Source organism: Zalophus californianus, chromosome 5 (genome assembly GCF_009762305.2).
Source record: "Zalophus californianus isolate mZalCal1 chromosome 5, mZalCal1.pri.v2, whole genome shotgun sequence".
Classification (NCBI taxonomy): Eukaryota; Metazoa; Chordata; class Mammalia; order Carnivora; family Otariidae; genus Zalophus; species Zalophus californianus.
In genome coordinates, this window is record NC_045599.1 from 74,845,930 (window position 1) to 74,869,974 (window position 24,045).

General features: G+C 39.4%; 2 protein-coding genes across 23 annotated transcripts in view; one reads left to right on the top strand and one right to left on the bottom strand.

The window, feature by feature from the left end:
* The window catches only part of CAST (calpastatin), a 109,210-nt gene extending 100,880 nt beyond the window's left edge, over nucleotides 1-8,330 (top strand). For all 19 annotated transcript variants that reach the window (XM_027605322.2, XM_027605324.2, XM_027605323.2 and 16 more), the window contains 2 exons: nucleotides 6,544-6,609; nucleotides 7,739-8,330. In XM_027605322.2, coding sequence (XP_027461123.1) covers nucleotides 6,544-6,594 — 51 coding nt within the window. In that variant the 3' untranslated portion in view covers nucleotides 6,595-6,609; nucleotides 7,739-8,330. The remainder of the gene's footprint in view (nucleotides 1-6,543; nucleotides 6,610-7,738) is intronic.
* Nucleotides 8,331-8,474: 144 nt separating this feature from the next.
* The window catches only part of ERAP1 (endoplasmic reticulum aminopeptidase 1), a 40,174-nt gene continuing 24,603 nt past the window's right edge, over nucleotides 8,475-24,045 (bottom strand). For 3 of the 4 annotated variants that reach the window (XM_027605320.2, XM_027605319.2, XM_027605321.1), the window contains exons 12-19: nucleotides 21,805-21,884; nucleotides 21,063-21,246; nucleotides 19,518-19,674; nucleotides 17,252-17,436; nucleotides 16,216-16,377; nucleotides 15,592-15,732; nucleotides 14,949-15,030; nucleotides 11,038-11,193 (exon numbers count right to left, since the gene is read on the bottom strand). In XM_027605320.2, the coding sequence (XP_027461121.1) occupies nucleotides 11,038-11,193; nucleotides 14,949-15,030; nucleotides 15,592-15,732; nucleotides 16,216-16,377; nucleotides 17,252-17,436; nucleotides 19,518-19,674; nucleotides 21,063-21,246; nucleotides 21,805-21,884 (1,147 nt within the window). Of the gene's footprint in view, nucleotides 11,194-14,948; nucleotides 15,031-15,591; nucleotides 15,733-16,215; nucleotides 16,378-17,251; nucleotides 17,437-19,517; nucleotides 19,675-21,062; nucleotides 21,247-21,804; nucleotides 21,885-24,045 lie in introns of all 4 variants that reach the window. The other variant, XM_027605318.2, reaches the window with a different exon arrangement.

Below are 24,045 nucleotides of genomic sequence, written 5' to 3' on the forward strand. Positions count from 1 at the left end.
GTGGTAGATTGAGACTTTGGCAAATACTTGGAAGGGCGAATTTTTTTTATCCCTCCCCGCCTCCAGAGAACCATAGCACTACTTGAAATTGCCTATTGCACATTCCCATTTCTGTATAACACATTGACAGATCAGATTCATAATCTGTTTCATTAAATGTAAACCGCTAGTTATAAAAAAAATTATATACCATTAAGGAAAATCAGCAATTTGATTATGAGATGTTATGCACTGTAAAAACCGTAGCAAATTCAGACATTTAAATGGTGGTGGCAGCAGTAGGGGAGATAATGCCAAGAAATGGGGTTGGTATAAATTTTAGGACATGGAAGTAGTATACAGAATTAAGATCTGAGGGTTTCTATGATCCAGAATATTCATTAGATGCTACCTGGAAGGGAAGAGTATTAGTTCTACTTTCTAGAGCACCGTGAAAAATGATGTACTAAGATCAATGAGAAGAAGTTACAGGGTCCAAGGGTACCTGGCTGCCTCAGTCAGTAGAGCTATAACTCTTGATCTCTGGGTTGTGAGCTCAAGCCCCATGCTGGGTGTAGAGATTATTTAAAAAAAAAAAAAAATTACAGGGTCTGATTTCTTAGAGCTGGGCGTTAATGGAGTGAAACTGTTGGGAGATGCCTATTAAAATTACTCCAAGTGTGCTCAGGGCAGGAATGTAAATTAGACGAGACAATTTCTAGATCCTTTCCTATTCTAAGAACATAGAATTTAAAGGGTTATTTCTATGATCCAATGAGAAACTGAAGGTATAGCTTTAAAAACTATATGCCAGCTGCATCAATATAGGCCAGCTCAGGTCATAAGATCAAGGAACTCTAGGAAGCAAAATGGTGACCTACCTTCTCCCATGGACACACTGAACCTACAGGTGCATATCTAACAATGTCCTGTGAAAAAAAGCCCAAAACTAGCTGAGTGACTCCTACTTACCTAGCAAATGCGAGCAGCCCAAATGGAAGCAGGTGGTAGACAGGAACACAATCTCACCAGAAACAACCCCAGTCACCATGACCCATAATCAAAAGGGAAGTCAAAACACACAGCTTCTTCCTGAGGAGCAAAGGATTTGAACCCCTCATTAGGCACTGCACCTTTTAAGACCTGCATTTGAGAGAGAAGCCCACAAATATATAGCTCTGAAATCCAATGGGGCTTGTATCCACAAGCCCCACAAGGCTTTAGTGATCTGAGAAATTTTCTTAAAAGGCTTGAGAGCACAGACTCACCTGCTCCAGAGTCCAGCATGGAGGCAGCCAATTGAAAAGCACCCAGAGTTTCTGTGAAAGTGTAATGGCTCATCTTATGCATTGACCTGAGTGTCAGGCATCTTATGTAACACTTGTTTAGGGGCCTGTTTAAATACTTTGCAAGACAGAAAGACAGTGTCCACCAGCCTCTATCTCCCTCTGCCTCACTTCAGTCATCAGTATCTGCTGGAAAGCAGTTAACATACTCATCTGGAAATCTAGTTTTTAGTGACTGCCACTTAAGGGACCCCCCAGATCACTGGGCTCTGGCAAGCCAGCCGGACTTAGATTGTGGTCTCACTGGACTGTATATATGTGCATTCTTTAACTGATGCTATGTAAGGCATTGGCTTCCAATCAGCTTCAATCTGGAAGCTGACAAGAGATCCTCCCCTTTGGGACCCTGACAGAACATGGCACCCTCTCAAACACTAGGACCCACTAAAAATAAAATTGTCTAAGCAGCCTATCACAAAGGTTTGGGGGATAACCAAGAGCTCGGGCAGGGTTAAACAATAAGGTTCCATCTCCTGCATCAGGACACTCCTTCAGGACTACCAGAGTGTCTGTTTGATTTAAAGTATAGAAACCAACACAGAGTCAAGGAACATGAAGCAGTGGATGAATAGCCTCCAAATCAAAGAACAAGATCAAATCTCAGGGGGAACTCAAACAAAAAACAAAATAGAATGGACCTAAGCTATTTACCTGATGAAGAGGTCAACATGATAGTTAAAAAGATGCTCACCAGGGGCACCTGGGTAGCTCAGTCAGTTAAGCGTCCAATTCTTGATTTCAGCTCAGGTCATAAGATCAAGCTCCACATTGGGCTCCGTGCTCAGTAGGGAGTCTGCTTGGGATTCTCCCTCTGCCTCCTCCCTGCCACACACACACACACACACACACACACACACACACACACACACTCTCAAATAAACAAATATTAAAAAAAAAAAAAAGCTGCTCACCCAGTTTGGGAGAGGAATAAATGAACACAGTGAGAACTTCAACAAGAGATGGGAATAATGACAAAGTACCAAACAGAAGTCACAGTGCTGAAAAATACAGTAACTGAACTGAAAAATCGAACAGTCTGTGAAGCATAAGAAAGGATTAGTGAACATAAAGACATAGCAGAACCCACCCAATCAGAGCAATAAAAAGAAAAAAGAATGGGGAGAAAAAAAGTAAAGATAGGTTAAGGGACTTACAGGACAACATCAAGTAGATGAACCTTAACATTATCGAGGTCCCAGAAGGAGAAGAGATAATGGCCGAGCCCTTCCCTAACCTGCAGGAAACAGACAGGAAACAGACATCCACATCCAGGATGACCATAGGATCCCCCAAGAAGATGAATTTAAAGACACCCACACCAAGTAACATTATAACTGAAAAATCACAAGTTAAAGTCAAGGAGAGAATCTTCAACACAGCAAAAGAAAATCAACTGTGTCTATCAGCAGACTGTTGGCAGAATCTTTGCAGGCCAGAGCTAGTGGCAGCTATTCACAGTGCTGAAATTTAAAAAAACACACAAAAAAACGAACTTTCAACTAAGAATCTTCTACCTAGCAAAGTTGTCATTCAGAATAGAAAGAGAGCAAAAGTTTTCCAGACAAGGAAAAGCCAAAAGAGTTCATCAGCACTAAGCTAGCCTTATAAGCCATGTTGAAGGAACTTCTTGGAGCTGAAAATAAAGGGTGCTCATTAGTATCAGGAAAACTTATGGAAGAACAAATCTCACTGCAAAGGTAAATATACAGTAAGATTTAGAATAATGTGAAGGTTGGGTGCCTGGGTGGCTCAGTTGGTTAAGCGACTGCCTTCGGCTCAGGTCATGATCCTGGAGTCCCGGGATCGAGTCCCGCATCAGGCTCCCTGCTCAGCAGGGAGTCTGCTCCTCCCTCTGAGCCTCTTCCTTCTTGTGCTCTCTATCTCTCATTCTCTCTCTCTCAAATAAATAAATAAAATCTTTAAAAAAAAATAGAATAATGTGAAGGTGTAAATCAATCATGTACAAAGCCAGCAGGAAGCTTAAAAGACAAAAGTAGTAAAAACTGACTATAATAATCCACTAAGGGATACACGATAAAAATATGTAAAATGCATGTCAAAAAACAAAGGATGGGAGGAGTAAAAATATACAGCTTTAGAGTGCAAACTTGTTATCGACTGTAAATAGACTTTTACGTTGTCATACATAAACTTCATAGTAACTGCAAAGCAAAAATCAATAGTAAATGCGCAAAAAAATAGGAATATAAGCTTACTAATACAGAAAGTCATCAAATCACAAAGGAATAGAGAAAAAAGGAAAAGAGGATCTACAAAACAGCCAAAAAACAATTAAAATGGCAATGAGTGCATAATGACCAGTTACATGCCAACATAATGAACTGAAGAGAGAAACCTATATCCTACCGAGACTGAAATCAGGATGAAATAATTCCTGACCAGTTCAGACTAAGGAGATTAAAGCAGTAATCAGAAGCCTCCCAAACATTCAGGACAAGACAGCTTCACTAGAGAATTCTACCAAATATTCAAAGAATAATTAACACCAATCCTTCTCAAACTCTTCCAAAAAATAGAGAAGGAAAGAACACTTCCAAAGTGATGTTATAGGACAAGCATTACTCTGATAACCAAAGCACAGCAGGACATAAAATCACAAGCCAATATTCCTGATGAACATAGATTTTAAAAATATCCTCAAAATATTATCAAATGGATCATATAACATTATCAAGTGGGATTTATTCCAGGGATGCAAGGCTGGTTCAACACCCCTGAATCATTCAATGTGATCTATACCACATTAATAAAATGAAGGATAAAAATCCTCTCATTTCAACAGAAGCAGAAAAAGCATTGGATAAATTTCAACTTTCACTTATGATAACTCAACAAAGTTGGTATATATAGAGACATACCCCAACATAACAAAAGCCATATATGACAGACCCAAAGCTAGCATCATACTTAATGGTGAAAAGCTGAAAACTTTCTTTTAAAATGAGGAAGACAAAAATGCCCACTCATCACTTTTATTCAACATTCTATTAAAAGTCCTGTTCAAAGCACTTAGGCAAGAAAAAGAAAAGGTATCCAAATTGGAAAGCAAGAAGTAAAACTGTCACTATTTTCAGATGATAGAATATTATATATAAAAGATACCAAAGAATTCCATCAAAGACTGTTGAATTTAGTAAGGCTGCAGCATACGAAAATCGATATACAATAATCTGTTGCAATTCTATATGTTAATAACAATAAAATTAAGGAAACTCCCATTTACAGTTATATCAAAAAATAAAATACCTAGAAATAAATTTAACCAGGGAGCTCAAAGAACTACCCACTGAGAACTAGAAGACATTGATGAAAGAAATTGAAGGCACAACTAAATGTAAAGATTCTGTACTTACGGGATTGGAAGATTTAATATCGTTAAAATGTCCATACTACCCAAGACAATGTACAGATTCAGTTCATTCCTCATCAATACTGCAATGGCATTTTTTTTCACAAATCTTTTAAAAATCCTAAAATTTGTATAAAACTACAGAAGACCCTGAATAGCCAAAACAGTCTTGAGAATAACTAAGCCAGAGGCATCACACTCCCAATTTTAAACTATCTTACAAAACTGTAGTTAACCAAAACAGTAATGGTATTGGCATGAAAACACACACATAGATCAACTGAACAGAGTAGAGAGCCCAGAAATAAGGCCACACATATATGGTCATTTTACAACAAAAGAGTCGAGAATTTACAATGGGGAAAGGGAAAGTCTTTTCAGTAGTATTGGGAAAGCTGGACCCCCATCTTAAACCATACGTAAAAATAAAATGTTATTAAAGACTTGAATTCAAGACCTGAAACCAGAATACTTCTAGAAGAAAACATAGGTGGTAAGCTCCTTAACATTAGTCTTAGGAGGGATTTCATGGATTTGATACCAAAAGCAAAGTCAACAAAAGCAAAAATTAACAAAAGGGACTAGATCAACTAAAAAGATTCTACACAGCAAAGAAAACCACCAACAAAATGAAAAAACGAAGAGAAAACAAGGAGAAAAGGGAACCTCATACACTCTTGGTGGGAATGTAAATTGGTGCAGCCACTAAGGAAAGCAGGACGGAGGTTTTTCAAAAAATTACAAATAGAAATAGCCTATGATCCAGCAGTTCTTCCTTTGGGTATTTATCCCTAAGAAAAGGCAAACTTAGGAAAATACATGCACCCCTCTATTCATGGCAGCCTTAATTACAATAGCCTAGAAATGGATACAATCGAAGTGTCCATCAGTGGCTGTATGGATCAAGCCGATGTGTATATATACAATAGGGTACTCTTCAGCCCTAAAAATCTTGCCACTTGTGGTAACATGAATGGACCTTGAGAGCATCATGGTAAGTGAAGTAAGTCATTCAGAGAAAGATAAATACCACACGATCTCACTTACATGGGGAATCTAAAAACAAAAGTAAGCTCATCAGCTGGTGGTTGCCAGAGGGGAGAGGGATGTGGGGTGGGTGAGAAGGGTGAAGGTCAAAAGATACAAACTTCCAGTTATAAAAAAAAAAAAAAAAAAAGTCATGGGACTATATAGTACAACCTAGTGACTACAGTTCATAATGTTATATTTGCATATTTGAAAGTTGCTAACAGAGATCTTAAATGTTCTCATCACAAGGGGAAAAATTTTACTTACTGTATTCATCACTTTGCAATATATACCGCATACCGAATCGTTGTGCACTTGAAACTAATGTTATGTCAATTTTATACCTCAAAAAAGGAGTGAAACCCATAAAGGATATAGGAAACCAGATTTGATAATTAGTTGCTCATGGATTTATCTCTAATAGATTATATTCTCAGCCGATTAGTGCCCAGCAATGCCCCTAAGAGTGAATTCATCACTATAGAATGAATGAATAGCATCCAAGAACACCTGTGTTTTTTCTTCAATTACCCTAGCCTTCAAAAAAAAAAAAAAAAAAAAGAAAGAAAGAAAAAGAAAATTAGAGTAAAATACTTTAAATCACTTAAGGTTATTTTTAGTTTACAAACTTGGAGAACAATTCAGTTTGGACTAAATGAAATCCTTAGGCCCATCTTATTTTCCTCCACTGACCTGTCATCTTTTGACCCTTTAATTCTGAAAAGCCCATCTCCTCTTAAGCATCTTCTGATAGATCTGCTCTTTGATACTTAATCCAGGAAAGAAGGAGTTCAGTGATGGTTCTGCTTTCCCTTTTAGGCAAAAGAGGAAACTTCCAAGCTAAAAGCTGATGGAAAAAATACAAGTTAAAGTTCACACTATTTGGTAAGTTACGTGTTTGTTGTGAGTGAAGACTACTGTACCTTCCACAGACCTGTTATAGGCAAGGGAAACTGAGTCCAATTCTGACCTATGCTCTCTTTACACTATTGACATGAAATGTACATTGCACTGTCCAGGTTAATTTGCTGAAAAGCAATAAATGGAATCATCTGCTACTGGAATGTTTAAAAATAGTAATCTTATAATAGCTCTTTAAAATATCAGGCCAGGGGAGGAGGGGGGGGGGATGGGTTAGCCTGGTGATGGGTATTAAAGAGGACACATTCTGCATGGAGCACTGGGTGTTATGCACAAACAATGAATCATGGAACACTACATCAAGAACTAATGATGTAATGTATGGTGATTAACATAACAATAAAAATTAAAAAAAAAAAGTATCAGGCCAGACTCCTACTAAAGAAAATGACCACCTAAGTCTAGCCGAGTCTTTGACACCCAAATGCCTGTGACTGCAGGTTACTGTGACAAAGCCCAGTTAGCCTGTGACATCTTACAGAGAAATGTCCTTATGATGCTGATGTTACCAAAAGACCAACATGGTGGGCTGGACAGAAGTACCCCTATGGTCTAGTGGAAATTACAGGGTTTTTTGGAACAGAGGCAAAAGAAAAGATTGCAAAACTAAGATCAACAAAAGTGGTCAAAGTCAAGTGCTTTGTTTAATTCTACTTGATGGTGACTAAAGAACTCATTTGGATGAGGGAATCTCTGAGATACATGTTGAGGGCCCTTATAATTCTTACTATGTAATTCCTCTTATTGAAGAACAGGTCTTATTCTAAGCCATCGAACCTTATGACCACTGGCTGACCAAAGCCTAAAGAAAATAAAAATGTAGGTTAGATTGGGTTAGTCTTTGTCACCATGGTCTTTTATTTCCTTTAACAAGGGGGAGGTATCCTTATTAGAACTATTCCAAAGATTTTCACCCAAGTTACAAGTTTTCTATTTTCTAAATTCTAGAATTTTCAAAGAACATGCTCATGTTTACTTATAGGAAATTCCTTGTTGCTGTTAGTGCTTTTACTAAATGTTAAATTTACTATGCCTGTATCAAGAAAATTATCAAACGGTTTACTGGATTTTTTTTTCCTTTGAATTTTTCAAGGTATCTGCCTATAAAATCTTCAGGTGGATGGTGACTTTTGAAGGACAAAAGGTTTTGAACAACAGCAAATTTTTCTGGGTGGCTTCTAGACAGTGTTACTTGTCGAATCTTGACATCCTAAACATTGGTTATTCTTTTCCCAGAAAGAAAATGAATTTGTGTGGTTCATCTGTGTTATTGTACTGAGTGTTGATAAACTTTGAATTTTTAAAAAATGCCTTCAGTTGGGAGAGATGGGAACTTTATATTTCTACGAGATATATTTGATAGTTTCTTAAAGCAACACACAAAAAAAGGAAAAACCTTTGCAAACTTTTGCACATTCTACACACAGTGCCTGTAAATCTCATTCATATTTTCAGTTAGCACTTAATTCTTTTGTTGTGGTTAGCATTTGGAAAACAATGCTTTGAACATGTTGAATGTCCTGATTTCTCATGATCCATTTCCTCTTGGGCTTTGGAACTGTACTTGAGATTTCTTTGGGTTAATGTTTATAAGTCCCCCAACCTAAAATATTGTACATTGGGCACATTATCTCCTCTTGGGCTGCTAATAAATTGATAACCTGGACAGACCAGGATGCGCTGCACCCAGTACTGTTTTTTGCCAGTAGTTAGGACTTCCGCACCTTAGAGCCAGCACAAAAGATATTGAAACTTGAATCAAGTCAGAAGAGCAAAATGCATTCTCTGTGTCACCACATAACAAGTTCCAAGAATAGTAAAATCTAATCCTTAGAATATGCATAGGCCTTGAACTCACTTGGGTTACTGTGTTAAGCTATGCTTTCCATTTCTGATACATGTAACCAGAACAGCCAGTCGGTTCGCTTAGAGCCATTGCCCTGTTAGTCCGTGCACTGTATCCCATCTGGCTTCAGGGAAGTTGGGTTTACCAAATACAAAAACTTCGACTTGAAAGAAAAATAAAAAGCCATCCGGAATTTAAAAACCTGTTTTCCCCCTAGAGCAATTCAAGAACTAGATTCTGAGATCCTACAACTTTGACTGCTTTCTCAGATCTTTTGGAATGCATTGTTTATGAATATAGCACTGATATCCTTGAGGGGAGTCTGATAAATACTTAATTTCATCCTTATTTCTTGGTACTGAATGCACGAAAAGATAATCAGGTCCATGTCATCAAACTGATTTGCAGTTTGTTTCAGAGAGTACATACCCAGCAGGTATTCTAAGTTTTTATAAGAACTGGACTGACTTCACTAGAACTAAATATCACCAATACTGTCTAACGGTGGGGGAGGGCAAAAAAAAGAGCAAGTGCTCATAACGGGGCCTAAAATTAATTCTCTTTAAAACTTCTCTTTAAAAATCATGCACATACCTAGAGAATTTCAAACTTCACCCACTTTAAATTCTGTGTATCTATCCCATGAGAGATGCAGGCATTATTCTTTTATTCTAAATCTGGGAAATAAAAGCCGGTGTTAGGGTGACTGAACATAACGAGAACATAAACACATCCTCTAGGATTTAACTGTATTTCTATTCTAATTATATAGTATTAAGTTGGGGTTTTCTTGTTTTTGGTTTTTAAGTGAAACCATCGGCATTGACAGATAGCGTGCAGGGAAGCGGCTGCAGTATTAGTGATTTCCATGCATATATACAAGTACTTTTAAATCCAAAGATTTAAGGCATGCTTGTAATAGTAAACATAAAAGGTACTCTGCATATGCCTTTTTGTTCATGAGAAAGGTCTTCAAGACTTGGCGATGATTAGACCAAGCTACAGAATTGGTGTCCTTTGAAACCTAGCTCATGAGGAGGCAATCATTGCAAATGTCTGCTCAGAGGCCAAGAAAACAATCTTTAGTACCAAAAAAAGGTATTTGCACATTGTTATAGCAATATTGTATCTATTTAGAAAATGGGACTTTGCCAACAAAAGCAAATTAAAATAGGTTCTGCAGGTGACCAGAAATGAAGGCCACTATTTCCATGTTTCATTCAATCAAAATACAGAACACAATTAAAAATATTTTACATTAAATCTTGGCTTTGTATGTCTTTTAGAAGGTTAATACCCGGGGTTGGAAATTACCAGCAATTTCGGGTTTTGATTTCTCAAACCATCAGACCATGCAATACATATAAAAATAGAATTGTAAACACATTTATGTCCAGAAGTCACTCTGTTCCACAGTGTATTAGAACACATTGACATTTTTCATATCCTATTCGTTTAAGTTTTACAGTATATTAAAACTCATAAAAGACTTCAAAGACAGTACATTGTCCACACGCTAATTGTATTTTCAGTTATACAGTACATAATTTATGGGAGACTGCCGCGACTTAGTCGCACTAAGTGCCACTAACAAGTTATTGGGGAGTTGTGAGCTAGGCTGACACGAAGCAGGGAGAAGCACCACCTACCCAAGGGTCAACAGCTCCCAGGTTCAACTTCAGATGAAAGCTTCTCCTCTAGACCTGAATGCTCTCTGCTTTTTCAGAGGGACACACTATCAGGGTCCCTGAGAAAGTAGACCACACACTCAAATAAGGATTATTTGAGGCGGGTTCCAAAAAAATTTTTTTTTTCCCTCAAATTTTTTTTTTCCCCGTTATAAGCAATTGTTCTCTGAAGGAGCCCACAGGTACCACCAGGGCCCGTGAAAGCCGGGCGCTCACTTCAGCCCTCCCTCAGCCTGGAGGGATGAGAGGAGGAAGCTGCTACAAGGAAGACTTTGAAAGGACTGAGGGGAAGAGGGCCGCCTCTCAGGAGCTAGCTTGGGTGGCGGTCAGCCAGGGAACCAGGGTAATAAAACACCCCCTTTTACTCTCTGCCACCCCAGCTCCCGGCTGCCTGCCTGGAAGCCTGACCAAAAGAGAGACAACAAGTCTGAGGCCATGGGCCTATAGGTCAGCCTCTGGGCCTGCAGCAGATGAACCAAGTGTTCATTGTTCAGTAGTCCCCACTATTCACAAGTCTTTAGGGGACAGTGGCTAAATAGCTTATGGATGACACACACGTGGGGAGCAGGGCTTTGGAAAGCACAAGGCTTAAGTATAAGGAAACAAAAGGAATAAGGTACTCCTCCACAGTAGGGAACCCACCCACCCCTTGGGTTAACATTGCAGGGCAACACCTGTCAATAAAAGACACAGCAGCAGTAACCCATCGCCGGTCTTTTCATAGGAATAGTCCAGTGAGGAAGAAGGAAAAGGAAGTATCTTCAGTGGAGCCAAAACAGCCATCTCTAATTTGAAAATAATCACATTTGACAACATTTTAGCGATAATGCATCACAGGAACCAGCGAGGAACAAACTGTTAGAGCAGTTCAAGCTTCTCGCTCTGTAGCCACACTCTGATCTTCTCAAAATTCTTATCCATCCAACGGATGTTTTCCCCAATGGTTTCAATTGTTTGCTGGACACAACGTAGCTGAGAACCCTTTTCTTTCAAAGAGCCGAAGAATTCTTTTACCTGGTAAGGAAAAACCAGATTTTTAAAAAATTTACTATATTACACAAATCTAAGTTTGGTCTAGTTAAAAGAAAACTGAAGCCAAATTTCCAGTGTTTGTCAAAATTCTACATAGAAGGCAGCGCCAGGTGGGTCTGCATACAATTATGTACACATAAATTTAAGCTATATGAAATGAACCCATGCCTTATGATGTCAAATTTTTATTTTTCTCTGCAGCTTTTTTTATTCACAGTTGCCAGATTCTAAAAGACTTCACTGTATACCGTTTAATAATTAGGGTTTGAGTGTATTTATTATGTGTTGTTATATACATGCAGATGCAAACTTTATTTTTTTAAACATGGTATCTAAAAAGCAGAATGCGCAGAGTATCTTCTTGGCCAAATAAAACAGCTCCAACCACACAAATGCAGTCTTTCTCCGTGGGTCTGGCCTTATAGGTCATTAGAGAAACACTGAGGAAAAGGGTTCTTAGCAAGTTATGGTGGTAATCCCCCCAGACGTTGCCAAATTTTTTTTTATCCTAATCCACAATTCATGTATTGTTCCTCTAAGATAAAATCCACACAAAGTTGCCCATGTTTTAACGAGATAAGAGACAGCTGTCTCCTCCTCTTGTTTCATGGCTGGGCTTCTTAACTCCTTTAAGCTCACATGAGAAATAGAAATAGTCTGGCTCTGCCACAGCACGGACTGTTGTGGTACTGTTTCACCTTAAAAGGTTCTTAACTTTGTCCCTTAAGTTTTCACAGCATTAATCCATAAATTTTTGACTGTGGAGACAGGAAGTAAGTCTAGGCCAAGATGTATTATTTATTCAGCATGGATTCCAGACAGTTAATTCCTTAAAAATCCATGTTATAATATCCTATTTTAAGTTTGGGAATAAGAGAAGGGGAAGAACAGACTTTTGAAAAGTCAAATTCCAATTTTAAATGATTCGGGGTTCTTTTAAAATTGTATCTCAGTACAACTTCCTGATGAGCTCCAGGCCTGCCCTCCTGCTCTAGCCACCTAAAGAACACGGACCGCACCTCGTGGTCCGCCTTCGGTTGCAGCTCAGCCCACTGTTTCATACTCTGACTCCAGATAAAATATTCAGGTCAAAGAACAACTGTAGGCACTTTTCAGCAGTCCAGTCACATCAAAAATTTTCCTAAGTATTTAATGATTAAACATAGTAAGTTACTTAAATATTTTCAAATAATCCTGAAGGTACCACTAAAAGAGAGAGAGAAAGAGAGAGACCTGTAAGAGCTGTAACAAAGCCAGCTGATAAGCCTTGCCCTCAAACTTTTCCTGACGCCAAATTCTCTCTCCTACCCTCATCGACCTTGGGAAATGCAGCATCCCAACTGAGTGTTGGATTCAAACCTGCGTCCTTGAGAGTATTTTCCGTGCAATAAGCAGCATGATATAGAGATAGAAAAGAAACGGTTTTATCCTACTAACTTGTTTGAGCCTTTGTAAACAATTTAACTTCTCTGGGACTCAATTTCCTCTTTTGTGAAGTAAGGCTGATCTCTCCCTCGCAGAGCACTGGGGAGAATGTAGTTACATAATGTGGGTCAAGTGCAGAACCCAAACCCCAGCATGTATCAGGGATTCAGCCTCATCCGTTTATTCATGAACATGTCCTCTGGCACTTACTCATCCCTCCGGCCTAATTACACTGCTATACACTGAGGAGGCGGCAAGGGACCAGGCAAGGAACCCTTGTCCTCCTAGAGCTTACACTCTACCTAGGAAGACAAGCAGTCAACGTGGTTACTATTAACCTACTATCGTGGACAAAATACACTGAGGCTAGGAGTGACTGGGGCAGGGATGGCCTTCTTTCCACAGAGCAGCCTGGAGAGGTGACATGTGATGTGGGACCTGTGAAGGATTCAACAAGCGTTTCGGCTGACAAGTTAGGCAAAGAGCAAGCCAGGCAGAGAGAAATTTAGAGGCTTAGAGACAGCATCAGCCCCTTCTAGGCCAGGAGCAGGCAGCAGCTAGGCAGCTCAAGTGTCACAGGAGGGTGACCCACGGCGGCACACGCGCACTAGCAGGAGCCCAGTCATGGTCGTGTGCACAAGGGGAGGACAGGTTTGGAATTTATTCTAAGATCAACAGGTCAGGTTTCAAAGGAAGGGTCAGTCATGGGCTGATTTTCAGTTTTAAATGTGGGAAATGGTCTGGTATTGGCAAAGCAGGAAGCCATTCAGGAGGCTCTCGCCGTAGGCCAGGCAAGAACTCAGAAAAGCCTGGGATGCGATAAAAGCAGATGAGTGCACAGATAGGGTACAGATGCTGGAAGCAAAGCCAGTGAGACTCCAGGATGAACTGGATGTGAAGGCCAGAAAGGGTTCTGGGCTGACTCCTACACAGGAGGACGTTCTCCCTTCTGATGACATCCAGGCTTTTTCACTTCCATGCCCTACCTCAGGCCTTTTGCACCTGATGTTTCCTCTGCACACAACAGACACCTGCATTTCCTTCAGTCTCTGCTCACAAGTCTCCTCAACATCCCATAGCACAAAGCTCCCTTACCCCAGTCACTGTCTCCTTACCGCGCCTCATTCATCTTCAGAGCATATAGCCTGACTTCGGTCGCTTTGTCTCACAGTCCCCCAGTAGAATTGAAGCTTTGTGAGGGCAAGGGCTTGGTCTACCATGTCAATCTTGAGTTAAAAATGTCATATCTTTAAAGAATTACTGAGAAACAAAGGGATGAGCAAGTGACTGAATAAAATGGTTTGTTGCTACAGATCTGGTTTATGGACAGCTGTCTAGCTGCTCCTAGCTCATGACTGGTCCTCATCACACCGACTAGCTCTGCTGTAGACCTCACTAGAGTTCAACCTTGAATTATGTGCCAGTTAATTTTACAAACCTGCATGAAAACTAGAGAGAAGGGATGTGACATTTTTGCATTTTCAAAGCATTCTCACTGTATCAAGCTCTATCATGGTATAACCAGACTATACAATGGAACTGTTCCTAAAAAGATCAGTATTAGGTTCTCAGCTTTTATCTGTGTGCAACCTATTTTTAAAGCCTTGTAAAATTTTCTACACCTTTGAAAACATTATTATAGAAGGGACACCACACAACAATGACCTTGACATCAAATTCCATCAAATTTAAGGCTGAAAGAAAAGTCTGCTTTTCTGGGAAACTTGTATGTTCCATGGTTCCCTCCTCCTAGACAATGAGAATAACTCCTACTGTTTTCTCATTTTTTTCCTGACTGTTAGGAACCTGTGGTACATTTAGGGTACAATTGCAATAAATTATCCTCAGCATAAATCCCTCATATAGTTACCTCTTTCTGTAAATTATGCAGCTTTTTGTAATTTAACATTTCTTTTACATATCGACCTTGTAAGTTGCCTAAAATTCTTTCTCAAAGTGAATGTCATAAATAAGTAACGAGAAATCTTGATAGCAGAGAACCAAGATTCCAGACCTGCCTCTTTCATAATAACTAGATGATCATGTAGGTCGTTTATACCTCTAATGATCACTTTTAACATCCTAGGAAATAGAGATTAAATGTCTCCATTAATTTCTTAAGCCCAAATGTTTGTAATGACAGAGCTAAGACTTCTTGATGTGTTGAGGAAGAGGCATAATTTTCAATAGTTTGCATCCAAAAAGAACATCTACTAGGTGACAAAATCCATTCCTAACTCATCACACCATTTTTTTGTCTACCCCATATTTATTAGCTAATTGTCACTTAAATTTAATTAACTTTTGGTTACCTCTTCAAGCCGTGCTCTTGTGGAGAACTGACTTGTTGTTCCAATTACCATATAGGTTAGGGAAGCTGAGCCAAGTTCAAACCTGGAAATGGAAATTGTCAAGATGTATCATAAAATATTTATTCATTCGACATGTGTTTGTAAGTGCCTTGTGCATGTTACAGCATTTAACTAGAAACTGCTCAGGCATGAAAAATCCATGACATGAGCCCTACCCTCCAATGCGTTAAGATGTAGTTGTAAAAAAAAAAAAACACCAACCACTGAATAAATGATTCAGTACCCAAAAGAAAGCAGTAGAGGCTTAGTAAGTGCTACAAGAGCAAGGCAAGGGCAGGTGCAAGCAAGCAGAAGTGCTAACCCACGATGTGGGGTGAACTGTGCACAGGAGGGCTTCAAACTGGTCTGTGGGTGCGGAAAAGGATTCTTCCAGATAGACTGGAACAGCTGACTATCCAGATTCATGAGTTAGCACTAAATTTAAGTTCTCTATTTTCTAAGAATAGTTTTTTAAGGACCTCTACTTGCTATCTTCAATCAAAAAACCCCCTCTAGACAATCACTGTTGTTTTACAAACAAAGCTAAAACACAGGCAGGTTCGTGGACTTTTCTACTCACAACACAATTTTTGGCACTACTTACTTTTGTATCAGTTTATCCCAATTTTCCCTCAGAAACTGCCAGGCCAATCGATATCCCACCGGATTCCTACCGACAGCTCCAAGAATATGTGGAAACTCTTGAATTTTTATTACATCTCCCTTAAAACCTTCATCTAGTAGCCTAGAATGATTAAGAGAAGAAATGTTAACAATAGAGAGTCCCTGGAAAAGTTATGAATTACTTCAATAAAATAATGTGTGAAAGAAAAAAGCCCATCTGTCAATAATAAACACAAGATAAATAGGTGACCAGAGCACTAATAAAGTTGGTATGGCTACATAATAAAAACTAACATTTAGTATTTACAACACCCATTCTCATATATTCCCTTGTTTGTTCATAAGAGAAAATAGGTAAGAAAGGCCTATGCCGTATGTATTTCTAAACATGTTATTTTAAAGAGACACAAATATATATCCCTTTATTTTTCCTAACACCTGCTTGTCCCTTAATTAATTACTGTACCCATCAGATGTATGCCCACTTGAATAAATATTCCCAGCAGAAAAGGCAATTCCCAGCTGAGAGAACAAAAAGAGATGTTGGAAGGATCTGAGTTCATTTAATTCCTCCTGGCCACATGAACATGAACAAATTACTCACCACTGAAGCTTGTCCTCATCTTGGCTAATACAGAGGGCAAATTCAATTTTTTCTTTCTCAGAAGTAGACAACGATGACTGATACTTTCTATAAAGAAAATCCCATCCTTCAGGGTTCTGGACCCCCACAGCAAACACTGCCAAGGTCACGTCGCTGGGCAGGCTGTGGAAAAGAACATTGCTGGTGACAGTCTGAAATGCAGGAAGCGTGTTTGGATGTAGAGTGGTGACCAATGACAAACTGATACACTGGCCCAGTGATCAGAGCAACATGCCTGGAAATATAAACAAAAATCTGCTCTTTCCTTCAGTTAGATTTTATGAGAGGCAGAAGGAAGTATCTACAATTAGGTTTTAAGTACCCTTCTCAAAAACAATGTGAAAAGCCACTTGGATAAATACCTACGTATCTAACTGGGTAGATGCTGGGTAACTGGACAGATGATCACTTCTTAAGCCAAAAGAAAGAAATTCAAACTAGACTCAATATGTAGTCCATGAACAAGTCAGGAATCCAACAGGACCGCTGTTTGGAGGCATTTCTTTAAATGGAACCATATAGATTGTTGGCTATTTCCTAGAGAGATTTAAGCCCCAAATATTAAAGTCCAAGAATAAATTCCAAATACAGGAAGAGCCTACTTAGCTTCGACAGTATCAGCAACTACTGTACACACCTCATCAGGGACTTTGGAGGCCCAAAGAGACAACTATTATGGCATGTACTGCTTCTGTTCCTGTCCAGGACAGCAGTTTCAGTTCTAAGCCTTACCTCTATTAGATAGAAATTATTCTAATCCTATTTTAACTCTCCAGATATTTGACTTTTATATAGAGACGTTCCCTCCTAGCAGTTCTTAAAATAGAAAGTTGAGATACATAGAAAAATCTTAAAAAGCAATTTATTTTCCCAAAAAGTACACCAGGGGAGGTTTGCTTCTACTTGTTTTTTTTTTCTCCCAACATTTAGCCCTGATGAGGAAAAACAGAACAGAGAGCCTTTATATGAACTAACCGGTTGTTCAGTAAGCACAGACCTCAAATTTCCATCGGCTTCCTTCCACTCTCTGAAGTAGGCTTCTGCCCTCCGCACGCAGGGCTGATACTTGCGCACACACGCAAGGAGCAGCAGCTGACTCCGCAGCATGCGCTGGGAGACTGAGCCCTCATCTGTCCACGTCTGACTATCAATGAGGTCCCTCAGCAGCCACAGGAGAAAGGCCTGCGGGGAAAGCCACATGCATCACCAGTACCGTCCCCGGCCATCTCGGCTTTTAGAGGAGCCGATATATCCTCAGGTGGTGGGAGTTCATTTTTAAAGTTTGATCCAACTCTTTTTTAAAACCACGCAATTCTGTTTACATTTAATTATAAAAGGGGTCAAAAACAAGAAAATGGTTTTTACTATTTGCATAAAAATCTTTAATTTTTTAATTTTTTATTGTTATGTGAATCACCATACATGACATCATTAGTTTTTGATGTAGTGTTCCATGATTCATTGTTTGTGTATAACACCCAGTGCTCCATGCAGAACGTGCCCTCTTAAATACCCATCACCAGGCCAACCCATCCCCCCACCCCCCTCCCCTCTAGGACCCTCAGTTTGTTTCTCAGAGTCCATAGTCCATCATGGTTCATCTCCCCCTCCAAATACCCCCCCTTCAGTAAAGTGGCAGGATATGAAATCAATGCACGGAAATCAGCGGCATTCCTGTACACCGACAAGACAGAAGAGAAATTAAGGAGTCGATCCCATTTACAATTGCACCCAAAACCATAAGATATCTAGGAATAAATCTAACCAAAGAGGCAAAGAATCTGTACTCAGAAAACTATAAAATACTCATGAAAGAAATTGAGGAAGACACAAAGAAATGGAAAAACGTTCCATGCTTATGGATTGGAAGAACAAATATTGTCAGGTTGTCAATGCTACCTAGAGCAATCTACACATTTAATGCAATCCCCATCAAAATACCATCAACTTTTTTCAAAGAAATGTCTAACAATCTTTTATAAATACACCTTTCTCTATTTAAAAACCACGATGAACGGCCACTTTTGAAACAAACTAAGTTTATAGGACTGAATTTTGAGAGCAAATTATACAACAGGACTTTGTAACGTTTTGCCAAAAATAACGATTTTGTGCCTCTTCCTCAAGTACCTGAGTCATGGAGTATCTTAAGAGTAACCATCAAAACGAGATACCACCTCACACCGGTCAGAATGGCTAAAATTAAACAAGTCAGGAAACAACAGATGTTGTCAAGGATGCGGAAAAAGGGGAACCCTCCTACACTGTTGGTGGGAATGCAAGCTGGTGCCGCCACTCTGGAAAACAGTATGGAGGTTCCTGAAAAAGTTAAAAATAGAACTACCCTATGACCTAGCAATTGCACTACTGGGTATTTATCCAAAGGATGCAGAAAGAGTGATTCTAAGGGGCATCTGCACCTCAGTATTTATAGCAGCAATGTCCACAATAGCAAAAATGGGAAAGAGCCTAAATGTCCATTGACAGATGAATGGATAAAGAAGGTATGGTGTGTGTGTGTGTATATATATATGTACACACACACACACACACACACACACACACACACAATGGAATATTACTCAGCCATCAAAAAGAATGAAATCTTGCCATTTGCAATGATGTGGATCCAACCAGAGGGTATTATGGTAAGCGAAATAAGTCAAAGACAGACAAATACTATATGATTTCACTCATATGTGGAATTTAAGAAACAAAACAGATGAGCATATGGGAAGGGAAGGAAAAATAAAATAATAACAGGGAGGCAAACCATAAAAGACTCTTAACTACAGGGAACAAACAGGGTTACTAGAGGAGAAGTGGGTCAGGGATGGGGTTACTGGGTGATGGACATTAAGGAGGTCACATGATATAATGAGCCCTCATTAACCCATTAACACTGGGTGTTAAAAGCAAGCGATGAATCACTAAATTCTACCCCTGAAACTAATAATGCATTATATGTTAACTTGAACATAATAAAAATTAAATAGGGTAACCATCCAAGGACAAAATGAAATAAAGGATTTGCAAAAAGAAGGGAAAAACAAATCCATAAAATTTAAGTACAGATTCTTAGAGTGCTGTGGCTTTAGTGTTGGAATGAAACCCAAATCTTTGCTATTTAATCCAAATACTAATTCTGATGTACTTTTCTTTTATATGAAGACATACATATATATACAATGGTAAGGATGCTTTCCCACACGCACACAAAAGCAAACCAGTATGTAACTACTCAGTTTATTGAAGGCTTCTACCTTGAATTGATTTTCCACTTCATTCATATCTCTTTTCTCCATCAATTTATACATAGGTATCAGCTCATTCAAACCTTGGAACACTGGCATAATTTCAGTTTCACGTTTCAAGTACAGCGTTAAATCCAAGGCTTTTTCAATTGATAGCTTCCCATTGCTGGCAAGAGATACCATGATTAGCAGTTTAAACAAAAACCAGGCAATCAACTTTGTGTTTCAGAAGATATTTTAATCTCCCAGCAAAACATTCAATCAGATATAAATGCCCTCCTTATTAATTAACAGTGACCTTTATATAAGTATCTTTTCTTTCACATATAACACTGGCTTATTTACCACTGTGAGGGAAGTTTCTTGAATAATAATAGAGTCAATGCTAACTTGTGGTGAAGACAAAATGGAGACAGGTCGGTATCCGTCCCTCTAAGAAGCAACAGACTGGGTGGGTGCTCAACATCCAGAGTAAGATGGTGATTTTTATCAAAATCAGTAACGTTGGTCAGAGAGACTGCCACCCAATCAAAAGTCTGAGTGTCTGTATTAAACACATTCTTGTCTCCATTTCAGAAAGAAAGTGAATATAGATAAAAGCCTTTCATTATGAAATAAAAAAATCTTAAAAACAAACCCTTCATTATGGAGGGCAGGTGTTCAAAGTCTCAGTGGCAGGGTATATGTTAAGTACAAAACCCTACAAGAAATAAGCAATACTATTACAGAGGGAAATAGTCTCAGGTAGGCAGAAACAACCGGATAAACCACTTGTATCTTTATCCCCCATTGCCTTTGCCACCCTGAGAGGTCCAGCAAATGAAGAACCCAACATTTAGAACAAAGGGACATGGGAAATGAGAATTAGAGAATCATTTCTTCCCACCTGGGTCACTGCCCTGGGGACTGCAGCTCTGCCGAAATACTGAAGAATTTTGAGTTTCAGGCTTAGGACCCATTTCCTTAAAAACCATTGGCATAAGGCAAAAAAATTATAGAGTGAACACTGTCCTCAACAACTCAAACGTCATGTGGTTGGGCCACATTTTCTAAGCTCTATTCCATAAAGCTTCCATTAAATTCAGGCATCCAGTTTGAGGAATGTGGGGGGAGAAATCCTTTAACCCAAGAGACAAAAATGCAAACAACTGGGTACTGAGCCACGTGGTCTTCTAAGAAGGCTTCAAAAATGTGAAAGACTCAGCACGGCAGAAACCTCCTGAGCTTTAGGATGGCCAGAAAAGCTACAGGACAAGGCTTTAGGGATGAGGGGCTTCTCCACAAGGTTGATCTCCTGGTTTTCTGTACTTTTGCATCGGTCTGACCTAAGCTGTTAGTAAGATTAAAATACAGATTACTTGCTTTAGCTTACTCTGTAGACTCAGACACGTGGTTAATCCTAAGACTAAAAGCAACCTTAGAATTTAAGAAGAACTTAGGGGAAAACACCCTTCAGCTTCTTACTAGCAAGTAATCATTTTCATCTTTAGAAATTAAGCATTTGAATGCTAACAGCTGCTTTCAGAAATAAACCAAGACCTTGAGGAGTATTACCTGACGAGCTGAAATGCATTGTTGATGAGACTGGCCCGGTCATTGCTGCTGACTGTTGTGTGTGCACCTTTTAAAAGGCCAGTCAAAGAATCCCATCCATCATTCTCATAATGCACAATGTAATAACCGTTCATTCCAACATTAAATTTGATCCATTCTACCTCTTCTGGAAGGATGAGCACATCTAGAGCAAATAAAATAAATCATAGCTCCATTTTCTCTCTTGACTGATGAAAGCTTTTCTGATCAGAGACTGGACAAAGAAACTAAAGGCAAGTTTAATATTGAACAATTTTAATACTGAAAGGAGTTTCATATTGAACACATTTCTTCTAGAAACCAGAAAAGTCCATTCCAATAGGCAAAAGCCAGCACTAGCTTTAGGCACCAATTTTTTGAGATTTATAGATCGATGAGAAGAATACAGCCACATTTCAGGCCATACATGAGACATGATGCAGCAGTGTTAGTCAAAGAAGGGGGAATTTTCACTAGTAATCCCTCCTTCTTAGTATTATATAACTTAGCTGCTTTAATCTCTATCTGGCAAGACACTTTTTTTTGCCACCAGAGACAACTTCTATCTTCACTAGAAATTGAAAGCCAACAATTTGCTGAATATAAAGGTTGACCTGATCCTTCGGTTTTAACCATGATAAACAGTAAAACAAACATAGTAACTAAGTCTTACATATTTCCAGTTTCTTCTGGACTTAACCTAGTTATTTCTATGGTAAGTTACCTGTTTTTGTCTTCAGCAAAAATCTTTGAACTGAGTCTGATTTGCTGGTAATGAATGTCAATGGAACATGCCACAGGTACCTTAAAGAAAGGACAGATTATTTGTTGATTCAGTCCAACAAACAGTTATTAAATCATCTATCATATACCAGACCCGGGCTAGTTTAAATGATGGTACCAAAACTACTATAGCCAAGAGGTCAAGATGTCACCAGCCTGTTTTCCAGCTTTGCAAGGGGTGTCAGCTCAAGCACTATTCATTCTTCTTGGACTTCTTCAGTAGAGCTGGGAATTTGGGCTCCAGTGATCCCTAGCATCCTCTGCAGAGGTTGGCTGATTGGAACTCAGAGGTCCTACCTTAAAGACCTTGGCCACTATAAATGGCACAAAGTGACATCATGTGACTTCTACATCATTTGTTAAGAATAGATTATCACTTCAGTGGAATTCCTGTCAATGATGCACAAGCTGAATCTCATCATGAAGAAACAGCAGAAAACAAAAACTGGAGGACATTCTATTAAAAAAAAAACTGGCCTGTGCTCTTCAAAAATGTCAAGGACAAGGAAGAAAAATATTGAGGAACTGTTTCAAGAAAAAAAGAAAAAAAATACAACTGAACATATGTGATAATACAATGTGAGCCTACACTTAATCCTGAACTAGAATTTTTTTTTGCTATAAAGAGGTTATTAGGAAAACTGGAAAAGTTAAATCAGGTTTATAGATCAAAGTTATTAGATCAATTTCATAATTTTGATAATTATACTGTGCTTACATAAGTGAACATTCTTGTTTTTTACGGAACTATCACACTGAACTATTTCAGGATACAGGACATCAGGTTTCCAACTTACTTGCAGTTAAAAAAAAAAAAATATGCTACTGTGGATCCAGGAGGGCAGCATAGGAGGACATTGAACTCCTCTCCTCCTGTGGATACACTAAATCTATACCTACATATAGAGCAATTCCTCCTGAGGAAGAACTGAGGGCTGACTGAATAGCTTCTGCACAACAAATGACAGAGGGACCGCACAGAGAAGGCAGAGACAGAGACAGGATAACAACAGGAATCCCATCCCAACGCAGTGAGGGAGGGCTATTACTGAAGGCCTCACACACGGACTTGCCCACCCTGGGATTTGATGAAGAGCAATATAAAGAATAACTAAATAATAAGTGAAGGGAAACCCACTAACTCTAGATCATCCACCAAACAGTGGGTAAACCGCTAGAACTCTCCGCAGTCGTAGGCACTGGTGAGCACCACTGGGTACATTCTCCCCCAACCAGAATATTATGGACAGGAGCAGGGTTCAGTCCCTCTCGCCAGCGGCTTAGGGCCACCCCAGCACATCCGAGGCCCCTAGCCCACACCAGCTCCAGTCGTCCTGCCACAATGGCCCCAGCAGAGTACTCTGGGACCCTCCTGGCTTATACCCAGTCAAGCCCCAGCCATCCTACCACATGGCAGGACAACCCAGGAGCCTATGGACCGCACCTGGTCCCACTCCAGCTCTAGACATCCTACCAGGGCAGCATCTCCCCCAACTCCAGCTGTTTCTCCAGGGTGGCCCAGCGAAGGAGTGCCTCAGAGCTCCCCAGTCCATGCACACTCCAGCTCTAGCTGTCTCACCAGGGCAGCTCCAGCACCGTGTTTGGGACTCCTGGGCCCATGCCCTCTCCGGCTCCAGCCAGATGGGGCATTTCCCCCATCCCACTCCAGCTTCAGCTGGACAGCCAAAGCCACTAGGCACACGCAACCTACGCAGGTTACACTAACTCACAGAAATAGACATATGAAGTCAAACAAACTAAGGACACCAAGGATTATATTCCCAACAAGAGAAAATGAAAAAATCCCAGGGGGGAAAAAAAAGAAAACTAATGAAATAGGTAAGTAATTTACCTGATAAAGAGTTCAAAATAATGGTCATAAAGATGTTCACTGAACTAAGAATGGAAGAATACAGTGAGAACTTCAATAAAGAGAAAATTTAAGTACCAAATAGATGTCACAGAGCTGAATAATAACTTAAGAAAAATACAAGCCATCAGCAGATTGGATGATACAGAACAGATCAATAATCTAGAAGATAGAACAGTGGAAACCACCCAATCAGAAGAGCAAAAAGAAAACAATTAAAAATGAGAACAGTATGTAAAGGACCTCTGATCAAATGGCAAGTGACATTCACATTCACATTATAATGGTCCCAGAAGGAAAAGAGGGAAGAAA